Source organism: Gobio gobio, assembly GCF_949357685.1.
Source record: "Gobio gobio genome assembly, chromosome: 12".
NCBI lineage: Eukaryota > Metazoa > Chordata > Actinopteri > Cypriniformes > Gobionidae > Gobio > Gobio gobio.
Window position 1 is genome coordinate 30,014,253 of NC_137105.1, and position 13,054 is coordinate 30,027,306.

The 13,054-nt window shown below is 36.8% G+C and overlaps 1 protein-coding gene across 1 annotated transcript; it reads left to right on the plus strand.

Annotated features, from left to right (window-relative positions):
• Positions 1-674: 674 nt before the first annotated feature.
• On the plus strand, positions 675-13,054 carry snw1 (SNW domain containing 1). Its single transcript, XM_079830421.1, has 14 exons — positions 675-729; positions 1,378-1,531; positions 5,523-5,684; positions 5,779-5,874; positions 7,074-7,180; positions 7,539-7,643; positions 7,732-7,801; positions 7,949-8,014; positions 8,117-8,233; positions 8,575-8,716; positions 9,004-9,106; positions 9,478-9,595; positions 11,972-12,135; positions 12,355-13,054. The coding sequence occupies exons 1-14, from the start codon at positions 716-718 to the stop codon at positions 12,545-12,547; spliced, it is 1,611 nt and encodes a 536-aa protein (XP_079686547.1). The 5' UTR covers positions 675-715; the 3' UTR covers positions 12,548-13,054.

The following is a 13,054-nucleotide window of genomic DNA, read 5'->3' on the forward strand; positions in this document are numbered from 1 at the left end:
CACACACATGCATGTATATATTTAAGAAAAATATGTTATATTTTGATTAAAAAATTATATTTATATATAAGATTTTGGATGGAAGCTTGTCATTATACCATACTTGGGAATACAGCTCTTTCCGAGTCTGATTCTGATATCAGGTTAATTTATCTAATATTTATTTCTTGTAAACAATGGTATTAATATTCAATATTATTATTGTGCAATGTCTTTGCTAGTCATTAAAAAGCGAATTTAATTAAATCATTCAATTTGAATTTATCGTGCAGCTAGTAGACCTATCTTAAATTAAAATCTGGGCAATTAAATAATATTATTTATATAGGCCTACATTTTTATGAGTACATGAGTAGCCTACCTTTAAGATGAATCTCTTTTACTGGAATCTCGCCTTGTCATCGTTATTCAATTATTAACTTATAAACGTATCAGCCTACTTAGCATAATGATATGTTAAATATATAAATATTAATAAGAATGATAGTCCTATAATAACAGTCATTTTTTTAGCAAAGGGGTCTTCTTGCCCTCTTAAGATGGCCCCCTAGTACATATGTTAACATATATCTAAATATGTAACAATGTCGTTAAGTATAGTATATTCCGTATACTATCTAGGCCTAATATGTCTTCAATGAATTAGCAGCCTACCCTTCTCTTCTCTAAACATCGCGAGACGTGACGTCAGAACTTGCACATAGAAACGGACAAGATGTCGCTTACAAGGTAAGTAGCACTGAAGCTGTTTTTAAGGGTTTTTGTTTCCACTTTTACATTAAAGCTCAACTGAGCTAGACAAGACGTCTACGTGTTTTTATGTGTCCACATGGGATGTTTGTTTATAATTTGCGTTCTTTATTACCTGAATTGTGTTACTTGATGCGCTGAGGCCTTGCGGTGTTGTGCTCTTTGTATCGTAGTGAGTGCTAAGAAGCTAATGCTACGACCACAGCAAAAGCAAAAAATAACGTTTCTGATAAACAAATGCATATCAAATTTGAGATTAATTTATTTCATCCATATCCACGCGCATATTTTTGTATTATTATAAAAGGCTTAAATACATTTGACACATCTCCATTCCTTAAAGTAATAGGTACCTTCTTGTACTTTGTGCAGTTGAACTGTAATTTGAATAACGTTACATGTAATTTATTTGACAAATAAACTTTGCTTATGTTAAGGAAACCTCTGTTGTCGCCTTTTAAATCAAATTTCTCTCTGTTTGACATGCACAGTGTTCACAGTTTCTACATCATACACCCACATACTGCTGTGTATGGATGTAAGTTTACATCCAATTAATAGGGATCACCTGATGATTTAATAGTTTCTGTCAACCTCACGTGACAATTTTTTTTCCCCATCTTATAGTTTTCTCCCTGCACCCACCCAACTGTCCCAGGACCAGCTGGAGGCGGAGGAGAGGTCTCGTGTTCAGAGGTCCCAATCCACTGCTTTGGTCTCCACCCGCAGAGAACCTCCTCCCTACGGCTTCAGAAAATCATGGGTACCCCGGGCACTAGAGGTACTGCAATATAAGATTTTTAGGGCTGGACGATATGGCCAAAATTTATATCACAATATATTTCTTAATTTCGGTCGATACGATATATAATTCTGATATTGATATGAACTAGGGCTGCACGATTTGGGGAAAATATCTAATTGCGATTATTCTGGTTAAAATTGCGATTGCGATTTAAATTGCTATTATTATTATTTATTAATTTTTACAAATGAAAAGTGTGTATATAACATTTTGTTCATAAATTAATGTGACTAATAATAATAATTGTGATTATTATTGCTAAATAAAAATAAGAAATATTACTATTACAATAACATTCATTATTAAAAAAATTAAAATTAAATGGAGCATTTAAGAATAAATATAACAGTATAATAATAATAATAATATTTCTATTTTACAGAAAACTAAAAATTATGGGTTACCTGTTAGTATGTAGACAGCCTATGACTAAAAATCATTAGAAAGATCTAAGGATTTATTGTAAAATAAAACTAGGGTTCTCAATCGATTAAAAATTGTAATCTAATTAATTACATATTCTGTGATTAATTAATCTAAATTAATTGCATACATAATTTTTGCTGTGAAAGTATTTTAAATATTTCAATTCAAATGAATCAATGAATGCTCAGCATTAGTGACGTTAAAGTTCAAAAACTCTTATTATTATTTTCACTGTTCAAATATGGGCCATAACAATAAACAATATGACCTAATATGCTGAGGAAATAAATTAAAAAGTGCTTCAGGAAGAAGATTTTTTTCACTGTACATACAAACAGGGCTTGACATTAACTTTTTTGCTCACCAGCAACTGTGGCACTGGCTAGTGGTTTTCCAAAGTACTAGCCACTCAGCATTTTCACTGGCCACAATTTTGCTGCTTGGAAATTACATTTTATATGATAAAAGTTGAATTTGGCATGCTTAAATGACTTTATTTTGAGTCATTTTACTTGATTTAGAAGATTTAAAACCCTTTCAAACTTTCAATGCAGAGTGACCACCCAAATCAAGACTACATTGTATATCAGCTGGTATGTGCAGGTGGGCAATAATGGCAAATATGAGGAATTTAATGTAGGCTAAATAAAAGAACAAAGAAGCAAATTACAAAAACAATAATACATTTCTTAAAAAAAATACAGATACAGTAGGTTTATTTAATATGTATACATTTATTTAACACCTGTAGTTGTTTGATTAACATTAATGACAGACAGGTATTCATTTGCGCTGCTGAATGCATGGACGTTGTAACGAGTAGGAATATAGTGTGGCCCCTTTAAGATTGCGCGCTCCCTGTTGAGAATGCGTAATAGTACAAGTGTGCAGTGTTGTGGAATGTATACGCTACGCAGTTTTTCGCAGGCATATGATACGCACTTTATGGTGTGTATATGACACGCTCTTGGGTAGGAAAGTGGACATTGCAGGACATCGCAGTCAACTTTATTTTTATCAGCACTTCCATCAGGCCGTTTTTATATAGGCTACGTAAATGTTCCAATCAATGGTCCAGGCAGCGCGTTCTCGTCTCCCTCCTTCATTTTACAGCTCAGGGTCAAAGTCCAATACAGAATGGATTAATCTGCGTTATTTTTTTTAACGCGTTATTTTTCCTCAGATTAATTAATCGAAATTAACACGTTATTTTGACAGCCCTAAAAAAACTATTATTATTATACAAATCTGTGCTTTTTATTTGTGATATCAATTTCTTAAAGTCTATGTCTTTAATATGAAATGTGAGCCTCTTATGCATCCGCTGTGGGGATTAAAACTCCTGTACATTGAAGAAAAACATATGGATTGTCATATAAATTTATTTAGAGAGAAGTTTTATTTTTCTTATTTTCTACCCAAAAGTTTCATTCATACTGGAAGCCATAGGGCGCCCTCGAGCAGAAACGCCACATTTTCACCAGAGAAGTAGTCATTCGTTTTCAGGAAATCCCTATATTTTTACAGTCTATGGGACAATCCTATGGGAAATCCCTAATGTGAAGCTCACGCTGTATGCTGAATAAAACGAAGATAGAAACGCTTTGACTGATTAAACACAAAGATAATACTTCTGCGACAAGATATGGTGTATTTGAGTTTTTCAAACCTTCTCGGGTATTTTCATAATAATAAAGTATGCAGTGCTGATTGACATTCTGTGATAAGAAGCCACATCAGCTCGACTGACGATATGAAGTGAGTTAAAACATATTAAACGCTGTATGTGGTTGGACAACAGGTTTATGAACGCTTCACATTACTAGTTTGTGAAGATGTTTGACACATGTTGCTCAAACTCGCAGTGCTTTCAGACTGAGCAGAATTTACTGATCACAGAGCTGCTCTTCACTGACACGCTGGGCATTTATTTAATTAATTAAAATCGCAGCCTTTCCACACATATATATATATATGGCCCTGGTGTCAATAAAAGCTTTTCTTTGACTAACAAGGACGTTTTCAGCTCTGAAACTTACAGGATATTCTTATATCACGATTAACTTTTATATATCAAAGGCTCATGGGAAAGTTGATTTCTCAGTTCATCACCCCTTTAATATCTTAAGGTATGTTAAAGGGTTAGTTCACCCAAAAATGAAAATTCTGTCATTAATTACTAACCCTCATGTCGTTCGACACCCGTAAGACCTCCGTTCATCTTCGGAACCGAAATTAAGATATTTTAGTTGAAATCTGATGGCTCTGAAAGGCCTCCATTGGCACAATGGCACGGTTCACTCTCAAGACCCTTAAAAGGTACTAAAGACGTCGTTACAAAGTCCATCTCACTACAGTGGTTCTAAAATAACTTTATAAATCGGCGAGAATAGTTTTTGTGCGCAAAAAAACCTTAAATAACGACTTGCATAGTGATGACGATTTCAAAACAAGGCATCATGAAGCTTCGAAGCGTTATGAATCGTGTCAAACCGCCAAACTGCTGAAATTTGGCGATTCAAACCGCTGATTCGACTCGCTGATTCATAACGCTTCGAAGCTTCATGATGCCTTGTTTTGAAATCGTCATCACTATGTAAGTCGTTATTTAGGTTTTTTTTGTCGTTATAAGTTATTTTAGAACCACTGTAGTGAGATGGACTTTGTAACGACGTCTTTAGTACCTTTTAAGGGTCTTGAGAGTGAACCGTGCATTGTGCCAATGGAGGCCTTTCAGAGCCATCAGATTTCAACTAAAATATCTTCATTTCTGTTCCGAAGATGAATGGAGGTCTTACGGGTGTCGAACGACATGAGGGTAAGTAATTAATGACAGAATTTTCATTTTTGGGTGAACTAACCCTTTAAGTGTGTGTGTGTGTGTGTGTGTGTGTGTGTGTGTGTGTGTGTGTGTGTGTGTGTGTGTGTGTGTGTGTGTGTGTGTGTGTGTGTGTGTGTGTGTGTGTGTGTGTGTGTGTGTGTGTGTGTGTGTGTGTGTGTGTGTGTGTGTGTGTGTGTGTGTGTGTGTGTGTGTGTGTGTGTGTGTGTGTGTGTGTGTGTGTGTGTGTGTGTGTGTGTGTGTGTGTGTGTGTGTGTGTGTGTGTGTGTGTGTGTGTGTGTGTGTGTGTGTGTGTGTGTGTGTGTGTGTGTGTATATGTATGTGTATATATATATATAATATGCAGATCGTAAACATATCTAGCAGAAATATAAAAAATATATACAAAAACAAGTTAGACATAATAAAATACCGATAGGTTAATTAAGCTATGTTGTAATTGCATTGCATTAGATGTGTATAATAGCCCAAAATATTTGGCATTTCCCAAATGCCTAAATGTGAACCTGGGGTGCTTTTGTGTTCCTCATGCACAACAGCATTTCACATCAGGTCAATCTGGGGCAGGTCCCCACAGTGAAAAAATGTATCTGCTACTGTGAAGAAAAACGACCTGTATTTGCCTGCTGGCGGGTGTTGGTTTCCTGCTGATTAAATTCTACTGTAAATTGCTGTGGTAATCTTATGATATTATTTTAAAAGGATTTTGGAGATGGAGGAGCTTTTCCAGAGATCCACGTGGCCCAGTATCCTCTGGAAATGGGTAGGAAGAAAAGGACCTCCAATGCTCTGGCAGTGCAGGTGGATGCAGAGGGCAAGATAAAATATGACGCCATTGCTAGGCAAGGTCAAAACAAAGACAAGGTGCTTCATCTTCTTTTGTTATTACATTTTTCATATATTCAGTGGATCACACCTGGAGAGGATGTGTTTTCATTCTTTTATTTGTTTGTTTCAGGTCATATTTAGCAAATACACAGACATGCTTCCTAAGGAAGTACTAAACGAAGATGCTCCTGAGCTGCAGAAACCCGATGAAGAGGCAGTGAAAGAGGTGAGATATAACACAGCTTTGTTTGACTGAGAACAGTTTAAATGTAGATAATTACTACAGGCTGAAATAGGGCTGGAAAACACAATTTGATTATTTTACTTAAATATTGTTAATATTAAAATTAAAAAGGCATAATTTCAGTTAGGGGGAAAAGCTTTTGGCTTGTTTCCTGAGGACGCAATGAGCAAAATATTAATGCAACACATAATTATTCAAAGTAAAGAAATAGCATGAGTTTCTGTAAAAACATTGCATAACGTTTATAAATCAAAAGTAATTGCATAAAACAGCATCATGTATTTATGCATAGTTAAATACAAATAGCCGAAGCGCTGATCGCACAGAATAATTTTGCATTTAAAACATGAGATGCAAAGACTAAAAAAACGTTTTTTAAAAGTTGAATTTATTTGTAAATGTTTTACTTTTAACATGCGGCTCTCTTGTCCAAGACATGAGTGCATTTGTCAAAGATGTCTGTCTAGCACACAATAGAAACCATTTTCTGCGCTGCTTCTCCGTGTGAACAGCTTGGTTGTGGTTTTGACAACCAAGATCTTCTCCGCATTGAGCTGCTCTATTTCTGCAATGTTTAGAATGACCAATGCAGCTGCGCCGCATGTAGTGGGTTTAACTGGATTGGCTAATTAAAACATAAAAATGCAATAACTCTTATATCATCGCATCTTGTGTTCCACTGATAAGACTGCCTGATGCACACCTAACATTCGAATGCGTTTGTTTTTTTTTTGCAATGAATTCGAATTCAACAGCCTTTGGCTGAAATGGGGTTTTGACAGTAACAGCATTTCAGTAGTCGATACCAATACCAGTGGAATTTCATAATCGTTAATATCAGTTTCACTATCCCAGTGAAAATGGAATTCCAATTATTGCTATATGCATTTTGTTGTTTAAAATATTAAATATTAACATAATATTAATACACATTAAAGGCTACATGTAATTTTTTTTAAATAAGGTAAGCATTGTTGTGGTAAAGGTTTTTTTAAGTAGTTATTGAAGTAAACGGTAGAAGGAAGCAGATTTATTTGATTTAAACTCCAAGTGGGTTTTTGTTGGCTTGTGTTAAAATGACATGAACAATGTTGGTACTTTTGTTGTAGTTTTTGATCAAGTTTTAATCAAACAATAATCCTCATGACTTTCAATAATTACATCCCTGTTTCCTTCTGTAGATTACAGAAAAGACCAGAGCAGCTCTGGATAAACAGGTCTCGCAGAAAATTGCTGCAGCCATGCCTGTACGTGCTGCAGACAAACAGGCCCCAGCACAGTATATTCGGTAAGACCAGTTCCACTGACAAATGTTCTTAAACTCAGTTTAAATACATGTTCTGGGTTCGCTACAAGTTGAGCTATATTGACAGTATGATGTTGATTACCACAGAAAATTGTTTAAACATATCCCAGTGTTTAAAAGCTGTAATGTGCTTTTAAACAAATTATTTTCAATGATTCAATTATTTTCAGTTGTGATCGACATTATGCCACAGATACTCTCAACAGCGCTTATATTGAACCTGCAAAATTCAGTCAGCCTGAGAGTTTCTGTGCGATCGCATTTGCACTGCAAGAAATGGACAGCATCGAGTTCTTTGAGTTCACAAAAGTTACATAAATTGCTCTTGTATTTCTTAAAGGTACACACCTTCCCAGCAAGGACTCGCGTTTAACTCCGGAGCAAAACAGAGGGTCATCCGTATGGTGGAAATGCAGAAAGATCCAATGGAACCACCGCGATTCAAGTATGTCACCTTAATCTGAGATTTGTGTGAAATTGAGTTTAGTGTGTGGTAAACACACAAGAAACTCAATATTTGTGTTTTCTAACAGAATCAATAAGAAAATTCCTCGTGGACCTCCATCCCCTCCTGCTCCAGTCATGCACTCTCCAAGCAGAAAGGTATGAGTCTGGTTTCCGCCAACTATCGATCCTAACATTGATAGTCATCGGTTTTGTTTACACTCAGAATCCACAGAAACCTGTCTGGAGAAAATATATCTGAGAACATCTCAACCAACCTCAAAGCATCCCTGTCTCTTTTTTTAGATGACAGTGAAAGAACAGCAGGAGTGGAAGATTCCACCCTGTATTTCCAACTGGAAGAACGCAAAGGTAACGTTGAGCCTCCATCAATTATTCAGCTGTTTATTGTTGGTTTAAAATATTGACTGAATACAACTGTGTTGCTTTCTCACTCTCATTGTTGCTTCTCAGGGTTATACCATTCCCCTAGACAAGCGTTTGGCTGCTGACGGACGAGGCCTGCAGACCGTCCACATCAATGAGAACTTTGCCAAGCTGGCTGAGGCTTTGTACATTGCAGACAGAAAGGTAGACTGCTTATTCCTGCATCCCTTAACACTCTAAATCCCACATTGCTAAGTTTACTGACTTTTAAGAACAGACTCTGTCAGCATTACAGAACAGTTTCTCAGACCAAAATTATTTGTGAAGAACTATTTGGGGTTAACACTATCTCAAGATAACATCTATAAAATAAACATGGCTCCTCTGATAAATTTGGATGGCATTTATAGATCTAATTTAATTTGGTTGGGAATGCTTGCTTTTTACAATGCAAACAAATCCCAATAAATTGATGTTCTTTCTAGGGCTGGTCAATATTTTGATTTTTTTTGATGCTGATGTTGTTGGTTGTGTGATGTGTACAGGCCAGAGAGGCTGTGGAGATGAGAGCTCAAGTGGAAAAGAAGATGGCTCAGAAAGAGAAAGAAAAGAAAGAGGAGAAGCTGAGAGAGTTGGCTAAGATGGCCAGAGACAGGAGAGCTGGAATCAAAGCCCACGGTGACAAAGGTACAAAAAGACGTACACGCACCAACATTGCATGTCTATGAATTAGACTTATAGACGTCTTATACACATACATATGTGTATTTTTCCTGAAACATTGGATATTTGTCTAACAATCAGTGTTTGCCTACACATTTTCTTTGTTTAAAATGAATTAAATATTTATTTTAAATGTGTTTACTAATTCCTTAATTGAAAAGGGAGACGATTTGGTCTTGGCCCTGGTTTTTGTCATCAGAGTCCTGTCACTATTGGCGAGATCACCATCTTTGTCTTTGATTTTCTCTCAGGTGGTGAGGACACAGAAGTCAGGGAGCGTGACGAGATCCGTCACGAGAGGAGGAAAGAAAGGCAGCATGACAGGAACATTTCCAGAGCCGCCCCTGATAAGAGGTACATGCATTTTTTACACTCTTGCCCTGAATCATTCATGGGCCGGTAGAACTGGTGCATGCGTCCCCATTTTAATGTACGTGGTTTTGTTATTTTCGCTCCTCTGATCTCACACATGTCTCACCGGTGTTCGTTTTTACATCAGACACCTTTTAGTGAAACAAACTGACACATCCCGTATTTAGACGTTAAAATGCATTTAATCTGTGGTTGTGATAGCTTGAATTATTCATGCTTTTTCCTCCAAAAGATGTTCGTGTGAGAATTCCCTGAACTCCCAGTTTGAGACGTGTGTAATGTAGCGTGATGGCTCTTTGTATGAGGTGTTAATGTGCGTTTAGCTGATGTCAGTGTAATTTTGGTCTGTCCAGGTCGAAGCTACAAAGAGATCAGGACAGGGACATCAGTGAGCTCATTGCCCTGGGTCAACCAAACCCCCGTGCTTCCAGTGAGGCTCAGTATGACCAGAGACTCTTCAACCAAAGCAAGGTAATCAACCCTCAGGCCTTGCTTATCTTGGTGACATTACAGATTTTTAGGGCTGGGTAAAAAATATAGATTTTTCTCGATTTCAATCCATTCTCATTTTTACGAACCGATATCGATTCTTAAAGGATTAGTTCACTTTTAAATAAACTTTTGCTGATAATTTACTCCGCCCCATGTCATCCAAGATGTCCATGTCTTTCTTTCTGCAGTCGAAAAGAAATTAAGGTTTTTGATGAAAACATTCCAGGATTTTTCTCCATATAATGAACTTCAATGGGCTCCAAACGGTTCAAGGTCCAAATGACCGTTTCAGTACAGCTTCAAGGGGCTTTAAACGATACCAGACGATGAATAAGGGTCTTATCTAGCAAAACGATCAGTTTCTGCGAGAAACCGAGCAGTATTTATGCTATTATTTTACCTCTTATCAGACGAACGTGATCATCTCTGAGCTCTGATAGTGTTTTTGGGGGGTTTTTTATCCTTAAGAAAATTAATTATAATTTAATTTATTTAAACAGACACATTTGTTTAAAAGAAAAGGAAAAAGCTATTTTATGTTTTGTTTTCCCCTTCTGTACCGAAGCGTCATGTTTGTGTACCGTTACACCCCTAATTATACATGTTATTAAGAAACCGCACACTAGGGCTGGGCGATATATCGCAGGCGATACGTCTGTGATAATTAATGCGATATGGCTCAGCTTGTCAGTGAACTACGGCTCTGTGTAGTAAATGCCGCTCCATCTGAAAGCAGGTGATGGCGATTTACTACTAATCAAGGAACCGGCTTTACTGACGAGATGCGCTTAACAATGTCATGCGATATATCGCCCAGCCCTACCGCACGCATCTTTTTCGTCAACACTTGACCCATTAATACTAACACTATTCTATTCTAAAAAACTTTGTGTACTGTGCTAGACTAACTGGGACTAATCACAACACTTGCATATTGTTTCCCTATTGTTGGTTTGATTGCTTCTATTATTTTCCTCATTTGTAAGTCGTTTTGGATAAAAGCGTCTGCTAAATGAATAAATGTAATATCAAAGTTTGTTTTACATCATGCAATCTATTATTGGATAAAATCAAGTCCTGCTCTACATCATTCCACACAGAGTATACTTTTTTTGGTTTATATTAGGGCTGTCAACATTAACGTATGCAATTCATTTAAATGCGTTAAAATAATTTAACGCAAATAAATTACAGAAGTACGTGAAGCTGGTGTCATTTAAAGTAGTTTTCGTCACGCAGTTAGATAATGTTAGAAGTATTTATCACTAGTTTATCACTATCACACTGAGCATCTACAAGCACCTGTGACCCTGGTAGGAGGACATTTCCATTCTAACTCTTTAACCCAATTCTGCTTCTCTGTTTGTGATCAGGTCCTTTTAGGCCGTTAAACTCTGGGATTTTCAGTGATCCAGTAATCAAATTCATTCAAACAGTCCAAAACAGCGCTAATGTAAAGAAGGCCAGGGAGGCTGATTACATCAGATATATCAGAGAGAATAGAGACTCACATTGCGTTTTTAGTGAATTGTTCGTTCCAGTGTGCTTAGCTTTAAAACACGAGCTCTGTCGTATTCTGCGATTGTTTCTGAAGAGCACAATTTGGCAGACTTGCCAGAGTAAGCGCACAAGTGTCTGATGCAACAAACCGTGTGTGCGGTACAGACACATTCATGTACAGACACACAGTACATTTGCGTTGTTTCCACACACACTCAGGGAGGATAATGTTTGATTTGTCATACGTACGTTGTTGTGATTAGTAGTCGTAGGTTTATTCAGTCAATGTGGTTGATTTAGGAATTTTTTGCGGTCTCTGTGTGGTCCTGTTCGGTATTGCAGCTTGACGTCTAAAATGAAAGCAATCTCTGTGAATACACTGAATTCTGTAAAGTTTTTGTAATGTTTTTTCGTGGGTGCTTAGGTGTGTATAAATGTATTAATAGAAGTATATGGACTCCTTATATTTGGTTTGGTTATTTGGTGTCATTTTGGAGTCTCCAATGATCCTTGAAGCTTGCAGAAAATACGGTTTTGTGAGAATTACCCTTCAATCTGATTGTTTACTTTGGATATAGCAAATAAACATAATTAATGTGTTTGAGATAAATGGCATATGATTAATTTCACGATAAGTGCACGATTAATCGCGATTAAAAATGTAATCTATTGACAGCCCTATTTTTTTTTTTCTTTTCAAACCATGACAAATTATTGGAAATCTCTAGTGCCTATACATTTTTTTGTTGAATATATTTTGACTATGAAATGTTTAAAAAATCAATACAAATGATTGTAAGATGCATATTTCATAGCTGTGAAGTATTAAACTCACTGTTTGTTTGTGTTTTTCAGGGGATGGACAGTGGTTTTGCTGGTGGAGAGGATGAGCTGTATAATGTGTATGATCAGCCCTTCAGAAGTGGCAGAGACATGGCACAGAATATTTACAGGCCTGGTAAGAGTGCAGATAAGGACATGTATGGAGACGACCTGGACACACTCATGCAGAGCAGCAGGTATGGAGACACCTGGACTGAATATTTGCATGCATTTTAACTACAGAAAAACATTATTGAACACTAATGAAATTTCATCTCATTAAAATTCAACTTGCTTAAGCCCTATTGAATGCTTTGAATGATAAAAAAATATATGGTTGGACTCACAACAGATATATGTTTATTGTATTTTTAGCTTCCTGGTGCATGCAATTGAAGATTTTCTGTTCTCTCCAGGTTTGTTCCTGATCGGGAGTTCTCTGGTGCTGACCACGGTCCCCGCCGTGACGGGCCTGTACAGTTTGAGGAGGATCCTTTCGGTCTGGATAAGTTCTTGGAGGAAGCCAAGCAGCACGGAGGCTCCAAAAGGGCGTCCACTAGTGGCCGCTCAAAGGACTATGACCATGAGAAGAAACGCAGGAAGGAGTGAGAGACTTCTTCTGTCCACAGCTGCAGGGTCAAATCCTTCCCTCCCCCTATTTTTTATAGCTGTAAAATGAATGATGAACTATTAGTAATATGGCGTTTCATCTTTCCTTTTTTTTTTATCCTCTTAAACCTAAACCGCTTTTCTCCAGTCATGTTTTCTTGAACTCAAAAGTGTGAACTTAAAACTGTTGTACTGCAAAGTCATTCTAATAAATGTCTTATAGAGGATTTCATTGAATGTGAAAGATTATTTGTGAAATTTGTCTAAAGTAATCTCTGAACAGTGCTCCGACTACCTGCAAGGTGAAATTAATTTTAAATGACTCTCTCATTTAGTTTTATAAATCCAGTGCACACACAGTGGTTTCATCTGCTGAGTCTGCTGTTCACACCTTAGAGCCAATTAAGCCTAGACAAACATGTGCTATCCTTGAGTTTGTTCAAGGGGAAAGATTAGTATTGTTTAGTTTGAGAGCTTTATAAAGAATGCATAGCTTATATTTTATGC

Bases quoted from the DNA above. Each gene is read 5' to 3' on its own strand.
- snw1 (XM_079830421.1), top strand. The intron at 1,532-5,522 runs GTACTGCAATAT...TTATTTTAAAAG, and splicing joins GGGTACCCCGGGCACTAGAG to GATTTTGGAGATGGAGGAGC. The intron at 12,136-12,354 runs GTATGGAGACAC...TGTTCTCTCCAG, and splicing joins ACACTCATGCAGAGCAGCAG to GTTTGTTCCTGATCGGGAGT.